Raw genomic sequence first — 27,525 nt, 5'->3', positions numbered from 1 at the left:
GTGAAAATTGCAGACATTGGTGAAAGAAATTAAAGAAGACCTAAGGAAGTAGAGACATAGACTAAATTTCACTCATCAGAAGACAATGTTAAAATACCTGTTTTCCTCAAAGCAATCTATAGAATCCATGCAATTTCAATTAAAATCCCAGGAGGCTTTTTGCAGAATTGACAGGTGATTTTAAATTTTTTATGGAAAGGCGCAAGAAGTATAATAGCCAAAACAGTTTTGAAAAAGAACAAATTTGGAGGACTTGCTTCACTTCAAGATTTACTGTAAAGGCATAGGAATCAAGATAAGGTAACACTGTGTAAAGGTAGACATATATCAGTGGAAGAGAATACAGGTCTAGACATAGACCCACAGATATAAAGTCAGTTGATTTTTAAGAACAATGCCAAGATAATTCAATGGAAAAAGGATAGTCATTTCAAAAAAATGGTGCTAGAACATTTGGATATTCATTTCCAAAAAATGACTTGTACATAAATGCTTATAGCAATTTTATTCATAGTCACCCAAGATTGAAAATAACCCAGAAATCTACCAACTGGTGAATGGGTAAACATTTTGATAAATTCAGACAGAATACTACTAGCAATATAAAGGAACAGATTATTGATATATGCAACAACATGACTGAATCTTAAAAGCACTATGTGAAGTGGAAGATGCCAGACACAAATGACTACATAGTTTATTATCCATTTATGTGAAATAATAGAAAAGGCAAAATTGGAAGAAGAGAAATCAAATCTGTGGTTGCCAGGGACTGGGCATTAGGAGAAGGGATAACTTTAGAGGGGCATCCAAAAAAGTTGAATTTTACTGTATGTAAATTATACCACAGTAATCCTTAATTTTAAAAATATATAAATCTATATGTACTTATACTATACTATGTACTATATATTTTTTCTAAATATCTTATTTTTAGATTCAACATACATGAAATTACCCTGTCAAATTGCTGTCGAAACTTCTAAAACTTAGTCTTTCTGTACTTATCTCTTCCCTGATTGGTAACAATATATGAACAGGTACAAATTCAAGGCCCAAGCTTTGACTGCTGATGGTGGACTTGAATAGTAAAGCTACCACATAAGGATAGGTGGGAAGGGGATGGAAAGGAACAACTCTGCCAGGAAAGAGAATACATTTATCAGTAAAACCCTTTTTAATTTGTAGTGACATATAAAGGAAATAATTTTAATGAATAATTTACAGATTGGATTTCTTTTATTTGTTGGGAAAGGACACAATTTACAGCTAGAAGACATGCTACTCATATTTACTGTCAGTTTTTAGTTGTTTCTCCTTTAAATCACTTGTCAAATATGTAATATATGCTGAAAGGAGTTTTGCATGAGAAGCACCTCTGAATGCTCTGATATAATGAACTTTTCTTGGGTGCCTAGGTGGCTCAGTTGTTAAGCATCTGACTTCGGCTCAGTTTTTAAGCATCTGATGAGATCATCAGTTCATGATCTCACAGTCTGTGAGTTCAAGTCCTACATCTGGTGAGCTTGAACCTTGCTTCGGGTAAACCATTAGCCGCAAGTGAGCCCTGCTTCTCTCTTCTGTCTCTCTTTCTCTCTCTCTCTCTCTCTCCCTCTCTCTCTCTCTACCCCTCACTCACTTGCTCCTCTTTCTCAAAAACAAAACAAAACAAAACAAGAAAACTTCTCAAGGGCTTACTTTTTTGACCATTATACCATAGTAGGCATTAATATAAGTTATTATTATGCTAAGTATTTGTATGATTATCTTTTTGAAATAAAATTCTTCAAATGTTTCTCTTTTGTCTTGGCTACTATCCAGACTTTAATACCTCTTTGAACTGTGGTATGGATCATGACTGATATTTTTGTCTTTCAGCTTCTTTACATTTACGTAAGGATTTTTACTTATGGAAGCACTTTGGCATGTATATTTAAAGATTACTATAATTTATCACATTCCAGGAATTAAAAGGCTCTTTGTTCTCTTCTAGTTATTATCACTACACTAGTTCTTATCCATGGACTGTCAGGTTTGGATGTTGGTGGCATTATGATGTATTTCACACCCTACATAACTATTTCTAGATTCATGAAGACATTTATACTATTTAATATTTATCATGCATTTTAAGACATAGTTTGTAAATACTGTATAACAGTATTATTATGTAATGATATTCAGTGGTTTGCTTTTTTAATTTCTCCATCTTCTTGAAAGGGTTTCTTGAGCAATGTAATTGTGAAGATATTTTTTAATTACCTTGTACTAACAGAACTTAGGTTCTTGTGGTCTCTGAATTTACTAAACGGCAATTCCCAGGGATAACAGGGCCACCACATGCTGATGAGCGCTTAGGAGTCACTGCTTTTGCTTCTGAACATAATGTTGCTAATGCATGCTGGCCCAAAAATATATTTCAATTAGACTTAACATTTTTTTACACTATTTAAAAATTTAAAATTTTATTTATTTGTTTAAGATTTTATTTTTAAGTAATCTCTAAACCCAATGTGGGTCTTAAACTCACAACTCTGAGATCAAGTGTTGCATACTCTACTGACTGAGCCAGTCAGGTGTCCCTAAAACTGTATTTAAACACAGATTAGACATATAACTTGGATTTGAATCTCTTCCACCTGGAGTTGTTAGGTTCTATATTTTTCATGCAGAGGATATGACCTGTAATAATAATCCTTAGTAAGGACAGATGTTACTATTTAAGAGACCAAACACCTTTCCTCTGGAATTATTTCCTGTCTGGTGAATTCTTGGTAAAACTACTTAAAACTGCCACTGTCACAACTCAGTAACAACAAATATGCAACAATTACAAAATTAGTATATGTCCCTGCATTTAAAATAAAGTAAAACTTAATTGTTAATATTCTTTTTGAAAAGTCAGTTGGTTATGGTGGAAAGAGCATATAAGCTTTGGGATTAAAGAGACCCATAGTCAAGTCTAGTCTCTGTTACTTCTTTTTGATCTTGTGTGACATTATTCCCATCTCTGGGCCTCAGTTTAGTCATCTCTGAAAGGCGAATAACAATACCCTTCTTTCAGGGATAGTCTCAAGTTAGGGCTGATATATGTCAATATCCTGACTTAGTGCCTGCCACATAGTAAAATGTACATAACATGAAACTTTCCATCTTAACCATTTTTAAGCATACAGTTCAATATTAAGTAGATTCAAATTACTGTGCAACTATTTGTGTACTTTTTAAAAAAACTGTGTTTTCTAGCCACTCCTGTTAGGCCAGGGCTAGAAGATACTTGTGACTTTCCAAAATTATTTTATTTCCTATGTATATGAAAGTGTTCACAAATCTCCTTGTATTCCTGAACTCAGTTGAGTCTGCAAAAATAGTTTCAGAATTACAATACCAACACTGTTGCCAGTAACAACCACCAAAAAAAAAAAAAAAAAAAAAAAGAAAGAAAGAAAGAAAAAAAAAACAACCAAAAAACTTAGTGATATTCAAGCCTTCTCTGCAGTTTGTTTGGTTTGTATTTTGTGGTTGTGTGTGTGTGTGCTTAGAATATATTTCACTAAGGCCATATATGGTCAGAGTGCATATTCAGAGGTTATTTGAATTAATTCCTTTCTTTGTGTGGTCATAGTTGCTGTGGGTTTGGCATTTATATTTCTCTGTCTTAAAGCTTTCTGGTCTGAATGTTGCCTTGCCTGGTATCCAGATCATAACTCCTGATTTCATATTATTTGTATTTGCCTAATACATCTTTCTTCATTCCTTCATGTTTAATCTTAAGATTTCAGGGTTTTTTTTTTTACATTTTTAAAGTTTTTTTTTTTTTTTATTTGTTTTGAGAGAGAGAGAGAGAGAAAACGCAAGTGCATGGGAGCAGGGAGGGTCAGAGAAAAAGGGAGACAGAAAATCCTAAGCAGGCTCTGTGGAGAGCCTGATGTGGGCCTTGATCTAATGACCCATGAGATCATGATCTGAACCGAAATCAAGGGTTGGATACTCAACTGACTAAACCACCCAGCAACCCCCTAGTATTTTTATTTTTCAAATGCTTTTGGGGCGCCTGGGTGGCTCAGTCGTATGAGCATCTGACTTCAGCTCAGGTCATGATCTCACGGTTTGTGGGTTTGGGCCCTCTGTCGGGCTCTATGCTGACAGCTCAGAGCCTGGAGCCTGCTTGGGATTCTATGTCTCCCTCTCCCTCTATGTCCTTCTCCCACTTGCACTCGATCTCTTTCTGCCTCTCAAAAATAAATAAACATTAAAAATAAATAAATAAAATAATAAAATAAAATAAAATAAAATAAAATGCTTTCATTATATCATAGGAACAGGACCTGTGGGCAAAAAAAGGTGCCTCAGTTTGTTCTTTTAGATAGAGCATACAGTTGGTTTTATTTTATTTTGCTTTATGAATGACCTGAAAAATCTCTTTCTTTTAATGTGTGAATTAAGCACATTTATATTTATTGGTATTACCTATATGAATGGTGTCAACTGTTTCATTTTTTAAAATTTTACTATGTTTCCTTTTCTATATGTTTGGCATTTAGGAAGGTTTGTATTTTTGTTATATAGTAGGCATTGGCAACTTTTCTATAAAGACCCAGATATAAATATTTAAGACTTTAAGGGCCATACTATCTCTTACAACTACTCACTTCTGTTGATTTGGATAATTTGGCTACATTACTGTCTATGATGTAGACAGAACAAAAGTCATAGACAATATGTAACTGGATGTATGTGGCTGTGTCCCATTGAAACTTTATTTACAAAAGCAGGTGAATTGGACTTGACCTGTCGCCTGAAGTTTGCCAACACCTGTTGTAGGACTTACCTTTAAAAAATACCTTTTTGGGGCGCCTGGGTGGCTCAGTCAGTTAAGCATCCAACTTCAGCTCATGACCTCACAGTTTGTGGGTTTGAGCCCCACGTCGGGCGCTGTGCTGACAGCTCAGAGCCCGGAGCCTGCTTCAGATTCTGTGTCCCCCTTTCTCTCTGCCCCTCCCCTGCTCACTCACTCACTCTCTCTCTCTCTCTCAAAAATAAATAAACATTAAAAAATTAAAAAAAATAAAAAATAAATAAAAAATACCTTTTATAATGCCTATAGCTCCTTTATTTTCAGTTGGGAGGTGTAAGTAATACCTTTGACTCTACTCTATTACCCATGTGGTAACCAATGAGCTTATTCTACTCCCCCCCCCCCTCTTTACTATTAAAAAAAAAATGGTTGTATTATTTATACTTTGTACAGAATACTTTGTACAGTACAGATAACACATTATTTTCTACTTTTATCCCTCCCAATGCTTTCATCTTTGATCTAATATTAAATGTATTTATTGCTTAACCATTAGTCCTTTTGCCAGAGCATCGCCAACATTTCTTGCTTGAATGAAACTCATCCCCTTAACAGATTTCTTGGAAAGGGCTCCTGAGTGCTGTACTGAATCTATGCAGGTTTCAAACTATTTTTCATAGCTTTAATACTTGAAAACAGTTTGGCTGGATATAAAGACCTAGCTTTACACTTTCTTTCCTACAGTTTTGCTTTGTGTGTTGCTGTTAACAAATTTGATGCCATTTTGGTATCTTTTACTTTATAGGCAATTTGATTTTCTCACCTAAAGGCCCAGAAGGATTTTTTTTCTTTTGTTTTAATTGCAATAGTTTTACTAGGCTGTGTCTCATTTGATTATTCCTAGTCCATTTGTCTAGATGTTAGTGAGTCCTTTGAAATATAGAATTCTTGGGGCGCCTGGGTGGCTTGGTCGGTTGAGCGTCCGACTTCGGCTCAGGTCACGATCTCATGGTCCGTGGGTTCGAGCCCCGCGTCGGGCTCTGTGCTGACAGCTCAGAGCCTGGAGCCTGTTTCGGATTCTGTGTCTCCCTCTCTCTGTGACCCTCCCCCGTTCATGCTCTGTCTCTCTCTGTCTCAAAAATAAATAAATGTTAAAAAAAAATTAAAAAAAAAGAAAAAAAAAAAAAAGAGAAAAAATGAAATATAGAATTCTTTTCTTTCTGAAAATTTTTCCTGAATGATAGTTTTATATATCTGTCCTTTGTTTTTATTTTTCAGAAATTCTAGCTACATGTAGTTTAGGTCTTCTTTGCCTAGATTCTGTAGCAACCAGTTTTTGTCTTAAACTTTTTTAGCTGTTTTGTATTTTGTTTTTATTCTCATGGTGTTTTTATTCCTCTTCTTAGCACCCTTATTTATATTTCTAGCCCCGTGTCTTGTCTGTTTGGCATCTCAGGTTTGAATGTTCATTTCAAAAATTATTTTGTTTTCCTCTCTCTCCTCCTTTTCTTCCCTGAGTTATCTCTGGATATACATCTTTTTTGTACGTTTATGTTTTGAGTTTTTGAATTTCTGATTTGGAGAGTTTTTTATATATGCAAATATTTGTTTAAGGATATTTAATTCAAGTGAGCATATTATATACAGATTTATTTTGCTTTGTGGGTTTTATGGCAAGAGATTGGATAAAGGATTTTATTGTAGTTTTGTATGGATGTTGCATATGTTTCCACTACTCTTAAAATGTCTTATCTTTTGCTCAACATCACTCATAATCAGGGAAGTACAAATCAAAATCACAATGAGATGCCACCTCAGACCTCTCAGAATGGCTAAAATTAACAACTCAGGAAACAACAGATGTTGACAAGGATGCAGAGAGAGGGGAACATTTTTGCACTGCTGGTGGGAATGCAAGCTGGTGTAGCTACTCTGGAAACGAGAATGGAGGTTCCTCAAAAAATTAAAAATAGAACTACCCTGAAACCCAGCAATTGCACTGTTAGGTATTTATTCAGAGGATATAGGAGTGCTGATTCGAAGGGGCACATGCACCCCAATGTTTATAGCAGCACTATCAACAATAGCCAAATTATGGAAAGATCCCAAATGTCCATCAACTGATGAATGGATAAAGAAGATGTGATTTATAAACATACAATAGAATACTACTTGACAGTCAAAAAAAAAAAAAAATGAAATCTTGCCATTTGCAACAACGTGGATGGAAACAATGTATTATGCTAAGTGATGCAAGTCAGTCAAACAAAGACAAATGTATGATTTCACACATATGTGGAATTTAAGAAACACAAGAGATGAACATAGGGGAAGGGAAGGAAAAATAAGACAAAAAAAAAAAAAAAACCAGAGGGAGGCAAACCCTAAGGTACTCTTAAATACAGAGAACAAACTGAGGGTTGCTGGTGGGGTGTTGGGTGGGGAATGATGGGCAGTAAGGAGGGCACTTTTAGGGATGAGTGCTGGGTGTCATATGTAAGAGATGAACTACTGGGTTCTACTCCTGAAACCAAGACTACACTGTATGTTAACTACCTTGAATTTAAATTAAAAAGAAGAAGAAGAAAATAAAATATCTTATCCTTCACTAAATCAATAATAGTTACTCTGTTGTGATGGTGAGAAGCTTGGATGGTGTGCTAGTTTTTAGTTCAGAGTAATGTTAGCTGAGTGCATATTACTTAACAGATAGTGTTTTTTCTAAAGGTAAGGGGAGGGTGGTTGCTGTGTCTTCTGATTTTGTGTTTCTTATTTGTTTAGTAGGATCTTTAATATCCACTGCTTGTCTCCCCCTTACTCTGATCACCAAGACTCCAAGGGACTCCCGCCCCTTGCTGGTCACCTTCATCTAGTCCAGGACCCTTCCCAAGAAGGTCTCAAGAACTTTCAAGTCCCTCTTTCTGTTCCCCAGTAGTGAGTGTTTTGATCCACAAGGTCTCAAACCTTTTCTCAATGTTTCCCCACGCCATGTGGGACTCTCCCCTTCTAAGGGTGATTTTGTCTATGTTCTACCATCGTGAGGAACCCATTGGTCTCTTCTCCTTTTCACTTAGTCTCCACTGATCTTTCCATTCCATTGTGGGCTCTAGGTCAGTTTTGCTGGTTCCTAATGTCTATTTGTTGATTTCCATGTAAATTGAAGTTTGTACTATTCTCTCTCACTTTTATTTTTTAGTTTTGTTTTATGGGTTTATTTGCTCTCCTTGTTTATCTGTAACATCTCTGAAGGATATGTGGAGAGATGTGGATATAAGCAGCTGCCATTATCCTCTGGAAACCTAGAAATCAACATTTTATTTTATTTTATTTTATTTTATTTTATTTTATTTTATTTTATTTTATGTTTGAGAGAGAGAGAGAGAGAGAGAGAGAGAAAGCATGAGCAGAGGAGGGACAGAGAGAAAAGGAGAGAGAGAATTCCAAGCAGGCTCCACACTGTCAGCTCAGAGCCCAATGCAGGGCCAAACCCAGGAACCATGAGATCATGACCTGAGCTGAAACCAAGAGTTGGACGCTTAATTGACTGAGCCACCCAGGCATGCCATCAACGTTTTACTTTTAAGTTATTCTTTCTTGTTGTTTAACTTACCATACCAACTTCTCTGTATTTTTAAAACATTACCCATGTTTTCTTTGAACCATTTCTAGAAAGAGTAATTGGAGAAATAGTTACCTACAATTATTTTTAAAGGATCAAATATATAGAAATGGAATTAAACTTTTCTGTATCCTTTAGAATCAATGGCTAGAAAGTTCAGGGAAGCATATTTAGAATCAGTACAAGGAAGACTTCTTAGAGGTTTCAACTGTCAGGCAGACTGCCTGCATGGTTATAAGGGCCTTCAAAGTAGACGAGGAAACATTTGTGTAAGGAATTCAAGCATCTAATGAGTAAATGGATAATGTTCAAGGTACCACCTATGAGGTACTGTAAACCTAAGCCAACAAATGAATTCATCTGCTGGCTGGTTTGTTGCAGAATGTGTACATGTATATAATATGGCTTCACGTTATATCATGGAATATTGAACATGATCTGTGCTAGACGTGGAACAAGTTCAGGAAACTGCATCAAGAGCTCCACCTTTTTTTTTTTTAGTGACCACAAGAATGCATTGGGTATTGAAAGAATTATAATAAGAAAAGAGTTCCACAGCTAATCTGGCTGGGTTGAGGTTCCAGCTCCAATACCTACTAGCTAATTACTGGCATTTTACAGGACTTTTCTGTGCCTTGGCTTTCTCACTGGTAAGATGGTGAGAATCACTCCATTTCATAGGGCTACTATGAAAATGAATGAGTTAATCCATATAAAGTGCTTATGATATAACCTGACATATAATAAATGCTAGTTAAGTGTTACTGTTATAGGCCTACAATTCTTTTTAGAAACCCCTGAGGCCAAATACATGTTGGAATGCAGATTTTTTGGTTTTCATTTTAGGAAAGTAATACAGTGCATATGTCCTATATTATGAAAGCTACCAGCAGTGCCTGCGACAGCACCTGTAATCAAACATTTTAATCGTATTGCAGTGAAGCTATAAAACTTCACACTAAATGGAATAAAGACACATCAATTCAGGTCAGATTTTCCTGCCAAATTAACTATTAAGAATTTAATTAACAATTAACTCGCTTTTTCAGAACTTTTTGGATTTTGAAGTTGTGATAAATGAATATGGACTGTTGTCACCATCATCACCTGGCTCCTGCACGTGTCCAGGGACTTTGATCAGTGAGCCAGAACATGATTGTGCTCCAGGATGAAACCTCGATTGCTGCAGGGTGGATGATAACTGTAAAGGCCTTTTAAAGCTATAATGAGAAAAGCTCACGTTACCTGAAGGGCACCTTAAGCTAGGCCTGCTAGGGTGCCCGGGATGGCAAAAGCTGCATCTTTTGATGACTGGAGCATAATTTGGAAAATGGGTGTTTGTTCAAAGTAGATCTAAAATAGCAGCTGTATTGTTTCATTTCCGCCTCAGCATCAGAAGTGTATTCACCTTCAAACTTGCTCTCCCATCATTGTGACTCAGATACTTTCTCTGACTGATTTGTGTGTGTGTGTCTGTGGGTCTTTCAGACTTGTTCAGCTCTCCTTAGTGGTTGCACTTAATTTAATTCTCCCATGTAAATGCTCATACTGATGCTTAATGCTGTATGATTCATTTTACTTCTTTAGTTGTTGTCTAAACTCTTTGTTTTGAAGGGGGAAAAAAATCATCTTCGTGTGTGTGTGTGTGTGTATGTGTAACTTGTTAACAATAAAAATAGAAGTCCAGTTCAGTGAATCCTGCGGTCAGTCAGTAGAACAACAGAAGGCAGGCCTTGCATCACCTAGGGTTTCAGGAGGTTTCTTAATGAGGTAGGGGGAAAAAGAGGAAGGAGAAACCACCACTACCAACAACCACAAAATCGGAAAGGTCCACCCTGGATGACGTGCTGCATGTGGTTCCAACACTCAAAACATCGGTTCCAGTGGCACCATTGAGATTAGGCAGCAGTAATTCCTTACCACGTGTTTATGCTTTCGTGTTGTTTGTTTTTCACTTTTCTAAATCCACACACTCCTCTTCTGGGGAAGCCAATGAGGCATTTATTTAATGCTCCTGTCACTATTTTCTGCTTCCAGCCTGGCTTTGGTGAGGGACACCAGCCTGCTGCCTAGAACCCAGCCCTCAGCTGTGGAAGGATGGTTGCTGGCAGGCTGATAACGTGAGACACATGTCCTGCTTGTTGACCGTGAGGACCTGGACCACCTCACCTTGGTTCATTCTCCTTTAGTAATCTTTGATGAATGAGGTCCCACTGCAGCATTTAAGGAGTCTCACTGTGTTTCTAAGACTTGATTGGTGTCCTGTGTCCGGGCTTGCTGGATGTCTGTGTTGGCGGCTTGCAGAATGATCTGCTCAGAAGTCTCCCTGTTCATGAGTGAAGAGTTGCTGGGGTCGTTGTCTGTGTTCTCCTCCAGGGCCAAGTAATTCATCTTCATGCTCCTTTTGAACATGAAGTTCAGGGTGAAGGACCCCTTCCTGAGTAGTTTGCTAAAGGTGACAGTTTGCTCAAAGAGGAGCACGTGCTTCTACTTGGTCTGGGATTGCATGCCTGCCTCCGGCTCAACCATGTAGAATGTGTCTTGCTGCAACAGTATCTTCAAAAGGCAGTCCTAGAGGGGTGCCTGAGTGGCCGACTCTTGATTTTGGCTCAGGTCATGATGCCTGGGTCGTGGGTTCAAGCGCCACATGTGGCTCTGCACTGAGCATGGAGACTGCTTGGGATTCTCTCTCTCTGCCTCTGCCCCTCTCCCCTGCTTGTGCACTCTCTCTTTCTAAAATAATAACTTATTTAATTTTAAAAAGGCAGCCTGCATAATAGAAAATATTTGCCAACCATATGTTGGATAAGGGGTTAATATCCAAAATATATACAGAACTCACACAACAAAATCTGATTAACAAATGGGTAGAGAACTAAATGGACATTTTCCCGAAGACATACAGATGGCCAACAGACACATGAAAAGATGCTCAACATCACTAATCATCAGGGAAATACAAATCAAAACCACAGTGAGATACCATCTCACATCTTTTAAAATGACCACCATCATGAAGACGAGATAACAAGTGCTGATAAAGATGTGGAAAAAAGGAAACCATTGTGCACTGTTGACAGGAATGTATTATTGGTTCAGCCACTATGGAAAATAGCATGGAGATTGCTCAAACAATTAAAAAAGAACTGCCATGTGATTCAGCAATCCCATTTCTGGGTATACACCAGAGGAAATGAAAACAGGATATCGAGATATCCTGTACTCCCATGTTTACTGCAGCATTAGTCACAACAGCCAAGATATGGCAACAACCTAAGTGCCTGTCAACAAATGAATTAATAAAGAAGATGTGGTATGTGTATATACAATGGAGTACATTCAGCCTGAGAAAGAAGAAAATCAGCCATTTATAACAAGGACGGACCTTGTGAGGACATTATGCTAAGTAAAATAAGTCAGACAGAAAGGCAAATGCTGTATGATATCACTTATATATAGCACCTAAAAGAGCCAAACTCAGGAGCACCTGGGTGGCTCAGTCGATTAAGTGTCTGACTTTAGCTCAGGTCATGATCTCGCTGTTCCTAAGTTCGAGCCCCGCGTTGGGCTCTGTGCTGACAGCTCAGAGCCTGGAGCCTGTTCCGGATTCTGTCTCTCTCTCTCTCTCTCTCTCTCTCTCTGCCCCTCCCTTGCTCATGTTCTGTCCCTCCCTCTAAAAAAATAAATAAACACTAAAGAAAAAAATTTTTTAAAGAGTCAAACTCTTATAAAAACAGAGAGTAAAATAGTGGTTGCCAGGGCCTGGAGGTTGAGGGAGAAGGAAAAGATATTTTTTAAGGGTACAAACATGCAGCAGCTAGTAGACTAGACCTGGAGATCTGATGATTGCATAGTGAATGTAGACAACAATATTATAATCAAACATGCTAAAAGACTAATCATTCCCACTATAAAAAAGAAATGGTAATTCCGTAACATGATACAAGTGTTAGTTTTCACTTCGATGGCAACCATATTACCATATATATAAATGTATCCAATCAACATGTTATATACCTTAGGTTTATACAATGTTACATGTTAAATATAATTCAGTTAAAAAAGGGTTAGTTTGGGGCGCCTAGGTGGCTTGGTCGGTTAAGCGTCCGACTTTGGCTCACGTCATGATCTCGCGGTCTGTGAGTTTGAGCCCCAAGTCGGGCTCTGTGCTGACTGCTCAGAGCCTGGAGCCTGTTTCAGATTTTGTGTCTCCCTCTCTGTCTGCCCCTCCCCTGTTCATGCTCTGTCTCTCTCTGTCTCAAAAATAAATAAAGGTTAAAAAAAAAAATTAATTTGTAAAAAAAAAAAAGGTTAGTTTACTCTTACATGTAAATCACACAGCGTAGTGTCCTGCACATGATGAGGTACTTAACTATAACAAGTAACGCAAGTATCTCTCTCTAGCTAAATCTATTTTGTTCCTGAATTTGGATAGCAAGGAATGTATCAGAAAATTCATCTTGATATATTCAAGTTCCTAGGAACATATATCTTGATATATTCAAATTTCCTTACAGAAAACAGGAGTTTAGATAATAAGGGCTATCTGTATTTATCTAGTACTTATTAGGTGCCAGGTTCTATTCTAAATCTTGCACATGTAATAACCCATTTATTTCTCAGAATAGTTGATAGCAGACCGCACTTATTATAACCCCATTTTTACAAATGCAGAAACTGAGGAACAGAAAAAAAGAAGTTGCTTCTTTTGGTGACTGGAACATAATTTGGAGAATGGAAGTTTGCTTCAAGTAGATATAAAATAGCAGCCACTCCTGCTCTCCCATTACTACGACTCAGGTGCTTTCCTGTGACTGTTTGTGTGAATATGTATTTGTGGGCCTTCAGATTCGTGCAGCTCTCTGTAGAAGTAGTTCAGTTCTCCCTCTTGTGTCCATTTCAGATACCCTTAAAGGAGGGCCAATTAGATTGTCCCAAGTAGATTTATGCAACAGCAGCTCAGACGTCTCTGGCTGGTTTATGAGTGACTGCCCTTAGTCAGTTTCCAATCTCTAGTCCAGTCTGCTGTTCCCATGTGGCAGTTTACAAAGAGGAGATTGTGGAGTTACCTGCTTGGTGGATGTTCCAGTGGTTGGCCTGCCCGGCACTATAACGAGGACGAAAGAATCACGTAAGCAATACAACAGTCGTCCGTGCTTGTGGATTTGTCAGTGCTGAGGAGCAATAGTTTAGACAGACAGAATAGCCTGATGAATCAATCTAAATAGCAGGTGGCTCTTGATGAGAAAAGTCTTGAGCTCAGTGGGTTTCAAAGAGATGAACAAAAAGGATGGCAGGGGTTTATCAAGACAGCACTGAGTCACTCCTGGTCAGGCTCTGCAGTAGTTTTTACGGTTTCTCCCCAGACCACATCTACCACCAATTCTGTGATATTTTTCTCCCTCCATCTGGAGGAGTTGTCCTTTTACATTTAAAAAATTTTTATTTTGACATAGTATCACTTGTAGAACAGTGCAAGAATAGTACACGTTGGTTTTGCTCTTGGGATGGCTGTTCAGTGTGCCTTCAGGGCACAGTTTTTACAGATCATCTGCTTGGTAGTGGGAACAACAAAAACATCTTTAAGTTCCACCATAGCTCATGTTCATTTTTCATGGCACTTTCTCTGTGTGTCACTCTACTGTTCAAGAAAGAGTTGGGTCTGTCTCCAACAGTAGCTCATCAAATTTTTTGGGTAACAGTTTTCAGAATCCTAAGTTCATTCTGTCCCTAATTAGGAGGCTGTTAATCTTCCTAATGCAAAGTATACAGTTATTTGCCAAATTCAGAACTCTTGAGAAAATGTCTCCAGAGATATAAAGCGCATCGGTTGTTAATCAGTAAGCAGATCAGAAGGGTTAAGTATGAAAAGGAAATACTTAATCATGTATTCTACCAAAGTAAAATAAAAATACTCTGAATTTTACCCTTAAAACGCCTTACCTACTCCTCACTCCTCATTTCAAAGCCATCTAAATTTGGCCAGCAATACAAAGGCCGTCATCATCCAGACGTTCTGGGCTCTTTCTCTAAGAACACTTCAAGTTTTTCTTTAAGGTGTTTGACACTTTACAGTGTCATTTTTAGGAATTCTTAAATGTGTGTTCTTTTGTTTTCTCTCTCATTTCAAGTGACTAAAGTCTGATTGCTTTGTGAAGGATTTTTTAATTTGAATTATAGCTTAAGGATATAGTATGAATCATTGAATCACAATATCTGGCTGGCCTCCAAGGCTGCAGGGAATTTCTCAGAGTTTGTGTGTGTGTTTTTAAATGTGTCACTTTGGGGGCACCTGGCTGGCTCTGTCGGTTAAGCATCCGACTTTGGCTCAGGTCATGATGTCACAGTTCATGAGTTCAAGCCCCGTGTCAGGCTCTGTGCTTACAGCTCAGAGCCCGGAGTCTGCTTTGGATTCTGTGTATCCCTCTCTCTCTGCCCTTCCCTCTGCTTGTGCTCTGTCTCTCAAAAATAAAATAAACCTTAAAAAAAAAAAAAGAAACATGTCACTTTGTATACACTGCACAGAGTTAGAGTTCAAAGGCAGGGTATCAGTTGACTCTTAAGTAATAAAGGATACTTTTGCTATTTGCTGAGAAATAGCATTGTAGGAGAAAATTTGATGTTGCAATTATATATTTGGTGCTACTAAATTATACTCAGAAGTCTAGGTAGGAAGCACAATCTAAATTTCAAAAACAAGCACGATGGGGGCACCTGGGTGGTTAGTCACTTGAGCATCTGACTCTTAATTTTGGCTCAAGTCATGATCTTGTGGTTTATAAGTCTGAGTCCCACATTGGGCTCTCTCTGCCCCTCTCCTACTTATGCTCTCGCTCTCTCAAAATAAATAAAAAATATTTTTAAAAATCTTTAAAGAAATAAAAAATAATTAAAAAGTAAAAACAAGCATGATGGCAATTTATCATTTTGCTCAATAAACCTGTCTTGAGCACTAAACAACATCTTGCTGTCTGCTACTCACACCACAAAGATGAAAAGGCAAGGCATTTGTTCTCAAGATGCTCAGAACTTTTTTTTTTTTATGTTTATTTATTTTTGAGAGACAGAGACAGAGCACAAGCAGGGGGAGGGGCAGAGAGAGAGGGAAACACAGAATTGGAAGCAGGCTCCAGGCTCTGAGCTGTTAGCACAGAGCCCGACACTGGGCTAGAACTCACAAACCACGAGATCATGACCTGAGCTGAACGAAGTTGGATGCTTAACCGACTAAGCCACCCAGGCGTCCCAAGATACTCAGACTTTGCAGTGAGACAGACAAGTAGTCATTTATTGTCCATGTGATTCTAACAGCCATAGAAGAGCCACAGCACCAGTCACTCGACGATGTTCAGTTTTCTAGCCCACACCAGGCCTACCAGTCAGAATCTCAGAGGTGGGACCTGGGAATCTCTGTTATTACAACCAACCGTGGCCCTCATTGATGAGCCAGACTTAGGAACCACTGCTCCCAGGTAAGATTCTCTGCACACCAGACAACCTGTCTGTCCCTTCCTCCAGATCTTGTGAAGCTGCACCTCTGGTGACATCCTCCTCAGATTAGCCTCAGGTTAAGGCGAGGAGACAGGGAACAAATCCTTCTCCCCAACCCCACTGAGATGGCTCTGACTCCTGGGGGTGCTGAGGAGGCTCTGGAACAGGATGAGACGTATCCCTTACAGCCATCCAAGTATGCCACCAGGGTGTGAAAATGTAAGTTCATGCCATGCACTCTGAGAGTTTCTGTTCTTTCTAGATGTTCCGTATGGGCTGCCCTGGCCTGTGTCTTGTCTCTTGTTACCCTTCATTGAGTCAGTCTGCAGCAAAAGGTGATTTGTCAACTTTATCAGTCTTATTTTTTAACAGTTTTGTAATACATATTCATGGATTGTGAGAATATCATTAAAATATTTTTATTTTGTATAGTTTTGTGAGGCTTTTTACCCCACTTTTTGGGTGCTATATAGTTGTTGTTTTTAATTGGGGCCCTATTCTGAAAGTGTTAGATAATCTAGAAGCAGATATGTGAGTATGACATCACAGGCTATTTTTTGGCCTGATTCTTTGCATGAGGAAACCACTCAAACATTGGAGTAGTCTTTGCTATAGCCAAAGGATCTAGAGCTCATTAGAGAGATTTGCCGGATATCACTCAGGGGAGGCTAACTGCTATAGCAAACAGTGGCTTAACACAATCTAAGGTTGTGTCTTGCTCATCAATGTGTGGAAGAGGAGTTGTTCTAGCCCATGAAATCATTCAAGGACCCCGGCCCCTTCCATCACAGAGCTCTTTAGCCTTCGGGACTGGTCCTCAAGTGTTCTCACTGGCATAATGTTCCCAAGTTTCATCCACGCTGTGGCATGTACCACCAATAGCTTTCTATTCATGGCCAAATAGTGTTCCATTATATGAATATACCACAGTTTGTTTATCCATTTATCAATTGATAGAAATTTGGGCTTTCCACTTTTTGGTTATTATGAACAATGCTATTAAGAAGATTCACATTGGGGCGCCTGGGTGGCGCAGTCGGTTAAGCGTCCGACTTCAGCCAGGTCACGATCTCGCGGTCTGTGAGTTCGAGCCCCGCGTCAGGCTCTGGGCTGATGGCTCGGAGCCTGGAGCCTGTTTCCGATTCTGTGTCTCCCTCTCTCTCTGCCCCTCCCCCGTTCATGCTCTGTCTCTCTCTGTCCCAAAAATAAAATAATAAAAAATGTTGAAAAAAAAAAAAAAAAAAAAGAAGATTCACATACAAGTTTTTGTGTGGATATATGTTTTCATTGCTCCTGGGTATGTAATAGGAGAGATCACTTGGTCATATGTTAACAGTATTTAACTTTTTAAGGAACCATCAAACCTTTGCAATGCCACTGTACCATTGTACAGTCCCTCAAGCAGTGTAGGTGGGTTCTAATGTCTCTATATCCTTGCCAATACTTGTAGTTGTCTGTGATGATAACAGTTCTAGTGTGTCTTTAGTATCTTGCCTGTGGTCTTGATTCGCATTTCCTTAATGACTGATGATATTGAGCATCTTTTCATGTGCTTATTGGTCATCTGTGTATCATCATTGGAGCAACATCTGTTCAAATCCTTTGCCCATTTTTTAACTGGATTATGTACCTTTTTATTGTTGAGTTTTAAGAGTTATTTATATTTTTTGGATAAAGTCCTTTCTCAGCTATATGATATGCAAATAATTTCATTCTGTGAGGTTTTTTTCACTTCTTTGATGGCATTCTTTGAAGGACAAAGTTGTTAATTTTGATGAAGTCCATTTTATCTGTCTTTTTTTGCTTGTGCTTTTGGTGTCATGACCGCCACAGGTTGTTTTACAACTTGAAAGCAACGAAGGCTTTCTTTAGATCGAGGTTATGTTTCTTTGGCAGCATGGATCTCCTGGAATCACAGGCCTCTCATCCCTTTGCTTCCAGTCAAATGCCTGTGCTGGTATCCAGAGTTCTTTTCTTCATGGATATCTCAAGTCTGGTTTGCTGGGTTTTTGTTTTCTTTCCTTCTTTGCCTTTGTCTTAGTGTGGGCTGCTATAACAAAATACCATTTACTGGTGGCTTACACAGCAGACATTTATTTCTCACAGTTCTGGAAACTGGAAGGTTCAAGATCAAGTGCTGACAGATTCAGTTCCTAGTGAGGACCCTCTTCTTAGCTTGTAAACAGCTGCCTTCTTGCTGTGTGCTCACAAGGTCTTTCCTTGGTGTGTGTGTGCGTGTTCAGGTATGTATCTGTGGGAGAGAGAGAGAGAGAGCATGAGAGAGAGCATGAAGAGAGCTCCTCTTCTTCACACGAGGACATTAATTCCCTTATGGGAGCACTACCTTCATGAGCTCATCTTACCTAATTACCTCCTTAAGGCCCCAACTCATAATATTATCACATTGCTGGTTAGGGCTTCAACATACGGATTTGGGGGAATCGCAAACATTCAGTCCATTGTAGTCTCCTTTTTTTTTTATTGGGGTAAATAAAAATCATAACATAAAATTTACCATCCTAATTATTTCTAATTGTACAGTTCAGTGATGTTAAGTATATCCATATCACCTTGTTATACAACTAATCTTCAGAACCCTTTTCATCTTGCAGAACTAGAACTCGGTACCCGCTAAACAACTCCCCATTTTCCCTTCTCCCCCATCCCCGGAAAGCACCATTTTACTTTCTGTGGCTATAAGTTTGACTACTCTAGAAATCCCATATAAGTAGATTCATATTGCATTTATCTTTTGTGACTGACTTATTTCACTTAGTATAGTGTCCTCAAGGTTCGTCCCTGTTGTAGTGAGTAGCAGATTTCCTTTATTTTCCAGATTGAGTAATATTTCATTGTGCATGTATATATAGCTATACGTACATCACTTTTGTTTATTTGTGCATCCATGTTCCCTGGGGTTGCTTCCACCTCTGGGCCTTTGAGAACAGTATTACTGTGAGCATGAGTGTGGCTTCCATTCCTCTTTTATTCACCCTAATGTTGGCTGCTTTCAGGGCATCTAAACTGAAGGTTTCACTCTTAACCTGGGTCATTTTGTACACCTAGGAAAATTTACTGGGGCTCTGTTGTTCAAAGCCCTTTCTTGCTCTTACTCTCTGAGGTCTAGAAGCAGTTGCATTTTCCAGCCTTTCAAAACTTCACATTTCTGAGCTGTGTATTCTCTTCATTACTCCTTGAAAATTCATCAGTTCTCTCCTGTGCTCATCTCTTTCCTGCAATATTTTGCCAAAGGAAGTTTTTCTTGCTTATGTCACAGTCTCTTGTGGGTTGAGGGTGGGGTGCTCTGCTCCACACACTCATCCAGGGCCCAGGCTTCGTCCCTCAGGTGGCTCTCTGACTCTGGGCCTTATCCTGGTCTATGCTGGCAGAGGGAGAGGATGAGGAGGGTTGCATAGGGACGTAGGTGCCCAACCTGGAAATGGCATACGTTCCTCCACCCCCATTCCATTGACAAAACTTATTTACCACAGTTCTACTCACCCATAAAAGAGAATGGGAAACGTGGTCTGGTCTGTGCCTGGGGCGAAGGGGAAACAAGGTTTGGTGAGCACATAGCAGCCAGTGCCACAGGTGAGAACTGAATTTATGGATATCAGCACATAGGTGGTGATTAAAGCCATGAGTGGAGATGGGGATCACCCCGTAAAGGATGTAATGGGATTACTGGGAGAGCATTGCAAAATCAAGGGCACTATCTGGAGGGCCTGCAATAATACAAATAATTTGTGTAACCTAACTTTAGAATAGAAAAGTTACCACTGTGTTTTTAGGAAAGTGAAAACGTGGACTAAAAATGGAAAAGTAGCTTTTTCAAAAACTGGAATGTTTTCACTCCTTGGGGTTAATGTAGAAAAAACTCCACATATTAGCATGATTATTTTATGACTGTTGAAGCCTGTAAGTATAAAATGGCTCTGAATTTTAGAAATACTGAACTAAGTGAAGATTTTTTTGTCATGTATTTTGTGAATGTTTATTGAGCATTTAATATGTGACAGGCATGTGATCATGGTAACAATAAGTCATAGCCCTTCAAGGAGATCAAATCAAGTAGGAAAAAGATAAGGTAAGTCAATGAATGTCTAAACCATTCAGGCAGATTCTTTAAGACCACACAGGATGGGGCGCCTGGGTGGCCCAATCCGTTAAGCGTCTGACTCTTGGTTTCGGCTCAGGTCATGATCTTGTGGTTCATGAGCTCAAGCCTCACGTTGGGCTCCATGCTGATAGCATGGAGCCTGCTTTGGATTCTCTGTCTCTCTCTCCTCCCTGTGTGCACACGTGCTGTCTCTCAAAAATAAATGAATAAACATAAACACACACACACACACACACACACACACACACAGAAACATTTAAAGACCACACAGGAACTGTTTAAGATGTCACACTACAGTGGCAGTCTTCAGGTAAAAGAGCACTGGTTTTGGAGCTAAGCAGGTTTGGGTTTGAATGGGAGCTCAGCTCTGCCGCTCTCTGTCACCTTTAACTTCTATTTTCCTTATTTCTAAGTTGGTGATATGTTATCTTACCTGTTAAGTTTTTGTGAATATTAGGAACAGTGTATATACATAAAACCTAGCACAATGCTTGGTATTACAAATACGGTATTATTGTTATTGAAGAAGGTGGAGGTCATACTAGATTGGAAAAATGATTATTACCCTACACTAATCCATGAGTTCATTCATTCGGTAGATATTTAGTGAGCCATCACTATGCACAAAGTACTTAGGATTAGCCCCTCTCTCTCTCTCTCTCTCTCTCTCTCTCTGTGTGTGTGTGTGTGTGTGTGTGTGTGTGTGTGTTTTACCAAAACCTCATTTGGTTTTTAATGCAGCAATGTTTGTGTCACAGATCTGCAACCACCAGGTGTGTATATAGCCTTCCCCTGTTTCAAATGACCAGAAACGACTCTTCTGTTTCTCATTGCTCACATTTTCACTAACTGTCCATTAGACAGCCTTTTTTCTTCACATGTAAATTGTCCTTAGCCCCCTTCCTTAAACTTATTTGTTCCCCCTCCCCCCCCCTGCCCAGTTACCTCAGGAATAATTCACCTCCTTCTTTCTGTCTTTGCTTGTTCATTTCCCTTCTCACATCATGGGTAGTTTTAAGATTATGTACCTTACAGATACGCAGGAGTCTCCACAGAAGTGTCTCCTTGCTGATGCTAATGCTGACAGGGACGCCATCATCCATGGCTCACGTATTGTCTGGCAGGCACTGTGTAGAACCTCCCCCTCCTCCATCAGTTCTGTTGGAAACTAACTGAAGGCAGGGACCACTGTATACCTTCCTGAATTGTCATTATAGTCCTCTGCACACAGGAAATGTATTATAAATATTTGTAGATCAGAGAGAGGATGAACAGTCTGTTTTATCTCATATTGAAAATATTTTTAAAAAAATCACTTCGATGCAATTGTACTTTGTTTCATTGCCAGTATTTCAGTAATATTCCTTTTCTATGATAAATGCAAACAGCCTCACTTCAGTATGGATTAAATGTGCTTTGTGAGATTAGTTAGGAACAATTTACTACCTTTTTTTTTTTTTTTCTTTTGGCAAACTGGATTCCATGGCCTAAACAACTGCCTTCACAAAGCCATTTTGGCACATAAGTTATAAGATGTAGACTATTCAGAATTTTCCCCGTTCAATAATTTTTTTTAAATATTTATTTTGAGAAAGAGCAAGTGAGCAGTGGAGGGGCAGAGAGGGAATCCCAAGCAGGCTGTGCACTGTCAGCACAGAGCCCGACGGAGGGTTTGAACTCACGAACTGCTACCTCATGACCTGAACCGAAATCAAGAATGGGATGCTTAACCAACTGAGCCACCCAAGTGCTCCCCTTTCAGTAAAATTTCAAAAGGGATTTCATTTTAAAGGGGGATTTAGTGCCTTGTTTGTGTTTCTCCTTAATGAGTGTCTTCTTGTGCCATTTACTACAAATAAAGACTCTTAAACTTTTTCAGTCTCATGAGCTGGTCACTGGAGCCAACTGGAAATAGATTAGAGATTAACAAATGTAGCACATGTTTGCTGATGTCACAGGGCTGTGACTACTCGGAGGCAGATATGCCACTATAACTAAAAATAGTCATTGAATGGAGAGCATACAAATTTACAGAGAAAAAAACAATCTATATTTGTTATTAATGAATATGCCATGCTATTTTGAGGACTTGCCCATCAATGATAAATTTAACAACAATATCTAAGTTATGTCATATCCACACACCCATGGCGCCACTGCTCTGTTCAGGACTTGTGTGCCTCTTCCTGGACCATGGCTCTGATCTTCTCCATGTGTCCTGTCCATCTAACCTGCCCACTGTGCCCAGACCTCCTCAGTCTTCCCTTTACTGTTGCTCCTCAACATATATCTGCTCCTTTTCATATATTTGTTGGCTATCTATATGTCTTCTTCAGAAAAATAAGTATTCAGATCCTCTGCCCATTTTTAAATTGGATTGTTTGGTATTTTGAGTGTTCATTTGTATAAGTTCTTTATATATTTTGGATATTAACCCCTGATCAAATTTATCATTTATAAATATCTTTTCTCATTCAGTAGGTTGTCTTTTTGTGTTGTTGATGATTTCCTTCACTGTGCGAAAGCTTTTTATTTTGATGTAGTCCCAATAGTTTATTTTTGTTTTCATCTCCCTGCTCTTAGGAGACTTATCTAGAAAATTATTGCTATGGCTGATGTCAGAGAAGTTACTGCCTGTGTTCTCTTCTAGGATTCTTGTGATTTCAGGTCTCTTGTTTAGGTCTTTAATGCATTTTACTTTTGTGCATAATACTAGAAAAGTAGTCCGGTTTCATTCTTTTACATGTAGCTGTCCGGTTTTCCCAGCACCGTTTATTGAAAAAGTGGTTTTTTTTTCCCATTGTATATTCTTGCCTGCTTTGTCATAGACTAATTGACTATATAATCGTGGGTTTATTTCTGGAGTCTCTATTCTGTTCCACTGATCTATGTGTCTATTTTTGTGCCGGTACTATGTTGTTTTGATTACTACAGCTTTGTATAGTATATCTTGAAATCTAGAATTGTGATACCTCCAGCTTTGTCTTCTTCCTCAAGATTGCTTTGACTATTTGGGGTCTTCTGTGATTACATATAAATTTTAGTATTATTCATTCTAGTTCTGTGAAAAATACTGTTGGTATTTTGAAAGAGATTGCATTGAATTTGTAGATTGCTTTGGGTAGTATGGACATTTTAACAATATTTGTTCTTCCATTCCATGAGCATGGAATATCTTTTCATTTGTTTGTGTCATCTTCAGTTTTTTTTATAGTTTTCAGAATATAGGTCTTTTACCTCTTTGGTTAAGTTTATTCTCAGGTATTTTATTCTTTTTACTGCAACTGTAAATACTGTTGTTTTTAAAATTTCTCTTTCTGCAACTTCATTGCGAGTGTATGGAAAAGCCATAAGTTTCTTGGTACTAATTTTGTAGACTGCCACCTTACTGAATTTGTTTATTACTTCTAGTAGTTTTTTGGTGAATTATTTAGGATTTTCTGGACCTGAATAGACATTTTTTTAATATGAAATTTATTGTCAAATTAGTTTCCATACAACACCCAGCGCTCATCCCAACAGGTGCCCTCCTCAATGCCCATCACCCACCCTCCCCTCCCTCCCACCCCCCATCAACCCTCAGTTTACTGAATAGACATTTTTCCAAAGAAGATACACGGATGGCCAACAGACACATAAAAAGATGCTCAGCATCGCTAATCATCAGGGAAATGCAAATCAAAACCACAATGAGATATTACCTGTTAGAATGGCTAAAATCAAAAAGACAAAAAACAACAACTGTTGGTGAGTATATGGAGAAAAAGGAACAGCTGTGCACTGTTGTGGGAATGTAAATTGGTACAGCCACTATGGAAAACAGTATGGAGGTTCCTCAAAAAATTAACAATAGAAATACCATAAGGTCTGGTAATTCCAGTGTTAGAAAACAAAAACACTAATTCAAAAAAATATATGTACCCCCGTGTTCATTGCAGCATTATTTACAATAGCCAAGACATGGAAGCAACCTAAGTGTCCACCAGTATACATATGGATAAGAAAAATGTGTGTGTGTGCACGTGTGCACGCACACAGATACACACGTGCGCACACACACACTGGAATATTACACAGTCATAAAGAAAGGATGAGATCATGCCATTTGAGACAACATGGATGGACCTCGAGGGTATTATGCTGAGTAAAATAAGTCAGACTGAGAAAGACAAACACCGTATGATTCTACTCATAAATTAAATCTAAAAAAATAAATTAAAAAAAAGCAGAATCAGAACTATAAATATAGAGAACAAACTGATGATTGCCAGAGGGGAGGGGAATGGGAGTTTGGGGAAAATATGTGAAAGGGAGAGGGAATAAGTTCAGTTTGGAATGAGTAAATCACAGTTCAGTTATGGAATGAGTAAGCTATGCAAATAAAAAGCAGAGCAGAAGGAATACAGTCATTGATATTGTAATTGTGATGTAATAGAACAGATGGTAGCTACACTTGTGATGAACATAGCATAATGTATAAACTCGTCAAATCACTAAGTTATGCACCTGAAATTAATGTAACATTGTGTGTCACCTATGCTCAGAACAAACAGTAATGCTGATCAATCCTTATTTTTCCTAATTTCCTTTCCCTCCCTCTCTTCCCCTTCCTCCTTTCTCCTCTTTCCCTCCATCCCTCTCTCTGTGTCTCTGACTCTTGTTTCTTTCACTTTTAGAAAAATCAAAAGAAGTGAGCACACAGGAAGTTTTTGCTTTAACCACTCAGCATTCTCCAAAGTCACCCTTACCCCTTACTTTCACTCCCTCACAAATATATATATATAATCTCCACTTTAAAAGTCCAGGTGTTGTGAAGGGCCCAGTTCAAAAGCTACTTTGCATTGTTTCTCTAATCATCTCTTCCAACCATAGAAATGGATACACATCATCTTTACTTCCCCTGGGAACTTTATCCTTCCAGAACATATCATAGTCTGCCCTGTCTTACCATTATAGCTGGTAGATTACAAGCTCCTTAAGAATAGTATCTATGTTTAATTTAATTTTGTACACCTCTTAGCACCCAGCAGAGGGATCTGCTCATAGTAGGGGCATAAGAAATATTTATTTAACAATAACTTCCTTCAGCATACGCTGCTTTAATATACTTCCTTTGAACTTGGCATTTGTGATACCTCCTTGTATCATTCCATATTCTCTTCCACACAGTTTCTCTAGATTTTCAAGGAACAAGATTTTCTTTTTATTAACAGGTTTAATTTTGCTATTTATTTGAATCTCAGCAGTCAGTGAATTGTACCCTCTCTTTTAATAGCCTCGTGTGCAAGCTGAACACAAGGGCCACCATTCTGGCAGCAACTAACCCCAAAGGCCAGTATGACCCCCACGAGTCCGTGTCCGTGAACATTGCCCTTGGCAGCCCACTCTTAAGTCGATTTGATCTGATCCTGGTTTTGCTTGATACCAAGAATGAAGACTGGGATCGTATAATTTCATCCTTTATCTTAGAAAACAAAGGTATGTGGAGATAAATCATTTACATTGGTGGAGAAAAAGTAGACATAACCAAATGAAATTCTCTTTGAAGAAAATTAAGTAAATACTCAAGGTACCTACCTAACCGGCAACAGAGAGATGCTTAGACCGAAGGCAGCAAGAGGAGCCATTGAGTGTGCCCAGAATAATGAGCAGAAAGAAGGGGGTCTGCTGATGATCTTATAGTTGGTAAATATGTTCTTTGTGATTAAAAGAGGGCCACCTTATGGTAAATAGTTACCACTCACCTCTTGCACGCAAAGAAAACTGGACTGAATTATGAAACAGAAATCTCTAAATGTGTGTTTCTCTTTAAATTAAATTAGATTTATTCAAATGCTGTGTATTACTATAGGACAGACCAGAATTATTCTGGATAATTTTAGCGCCTGTAGGAAGTTTACCTTCAATTAAGCTTAGATCCTAAGGCTGCTTGTTCTTGAACTATATGCCATGCAGAATCAGGTCTAGGTTTCAGTGGCCACAAACCTGAAGGTTATCTTTTTTTTTTTTTTTTTTTTTTAACGTTTATTTATTTTTGAGACAGAGAGAGACAGAGCATGAATGGGGTAGGGTCAGAGAGAGGGAGACACAGAATCTGAAACAGGCTCCGGGCTCTGAGCTGTCAGCACAAGGGCCCGATGCGGGGCTCGAACTCACGGACCGCGAGATCGTGACCTGAGCCGAAGTCGGCGCTCAACCGACTGAGCCACCCAGGCACCCCGAAGGTTATCTTTTTTAAAGATGAACACAATAACATTATCAAAACCCTTTAAGTGAGATGTTTGCCTGTTCTTAGAAATTGCTGACCTAGCACCTAATATTTACAGGTTACCCAAGCAAATCAGAAAAGCTCTGGAGCATGGAAAAGATGAAAACCTATTTCTGCCTGATTCGAAATCTACAGCCCACACTGTCTGACGTGGGTAATCAGGTTCTTCTCCGGTACTACCAGATGCAGAGGCAGAGTGATTCCCGAAACGCTGCCCGGACCACCATCCGCCTGCTGGAAAGCTTGATCCGATTGGCAGAAGGTTTATTTCTTTCAACAAATAATACTTCTATTGGGTGCCCAATACGTGCAAGGCATGGAGCTTGGCACCATGATTCAAAGATGAATAAGAAGATTTTCTAAGGTGTTCATAGTTGCTTGAAAAGTAAAGTCTCTGAGCTATGAAACCTGCATTCTTCTGAGGACAGATTATAAGTATTGAGTAGAGTGTAGCATCATTAAGAGGACTCTTGGTGACATGATTCATTTAGAAAGTCTTATTTACTAACGTTTGTTTCTCAGTGGTGGTCTGTTAGCATTTTCGGTGGAATACTTCCTTGTTTAGAGTTGTTTCCGGTGAAGCATATCTGGTTTTTTCTCATTAATTGCCATTCACAGGCTACCACTAACATAACAGATGACCCCAACCCTAAGGCATGAGACTTACATGCATACATACAACTAACATGTATCTCAAGACTTTTTTTCTAGGGGCACCTGGGTAGCTCAGTCGGTTAAACATCCAACTTCAGCTCAGGTCATGATCTCACGGTTCGTGAGTTCGACCCAGTGTTGGGCTCTGTGCTGACAGCTCAGAGCCTGGAGCCTGCTTCAGATTCTGTGTCTCCCTCTGCCTCTCCCTCTCCCTCATTCGCACTCTGTCTCTCTCAAAATAAATAAATAAACAAACATCAAGACTTTTTTTCTAATACTAGCTTTTATATTTAGCCCTTGTTAAAATAATTCTAAAAAAATTTCTGTGTGAGCTGGCTGTATCATATGATGACAGAATATATACTTAATAAAAAGTTTTATAAAACAAATACACTTCACTGTGTCAAGGATTTATAGCTAATATTCAGACAAGTATCCCAAACGCAGGCTTGTGAGTTTGGTAGTTTTGAAAAGCTCACAGATAAAGAGAAGTGCCAGAGATGAGAAATGACTTTAATATTGTGTATTTCTATAATAGACTAGAAAATGAAGATTAATGGGGCACCTGGGTGGCT

At 38.7% G+C, this 27,525-nt stretch overlaps 1 protein-coding gene across 6 annotated transcripts in view; it reads left to right on the top strand.

Annotated features, from left to right (window-relative positions):
- The window catches only part of MCM9 (minichromosome maintenance 9 homologous recombination repair factor), a 111,762-nt gene that overhangs the window by 76,606 nt on the left and 7,631 nt on the right, over positions 1-27,525 (top strand). For 5 of the 6 annotated variants that reach the window (XM_060616515.3, XM_060616514.3, XM_078447254.2 and 2 more), the window contains 2 exons: positions 25,304-25,506; positions 26,355-26,558. In XM_060616515.3, the coding sequence (XP_060472498.1) occupies positions 25,304-25,506; positions 26,355-26,558 (407 nt within the window). Of the gene's footprint in view, positions 1-25,303; positions 26,020-26,252; positions 26,559-27,525 lie in introns of those variants that run through there. The other variant, XR_009605238.2, reaches the window with a different exon arrangement.

The sequence above is a fragment of the Panthera onca genome, chromosome B2 (assembly GCF_046562875.1).
Source record: "Panthera onca isolate mPanOnc1 chromosome B2, mPanOnc1 haplotype 2, whole genome shotgun sequence".
NCBI lineage: Eukaryota > Metazoa > Chordata > Mammalia > Carnivora > Felidae > Panthera > Panthera onca.
Note: the sequence above shows the minus strand (reverse complement) of the source record. Positions and strands in the feature narration are given on the sequence as shown.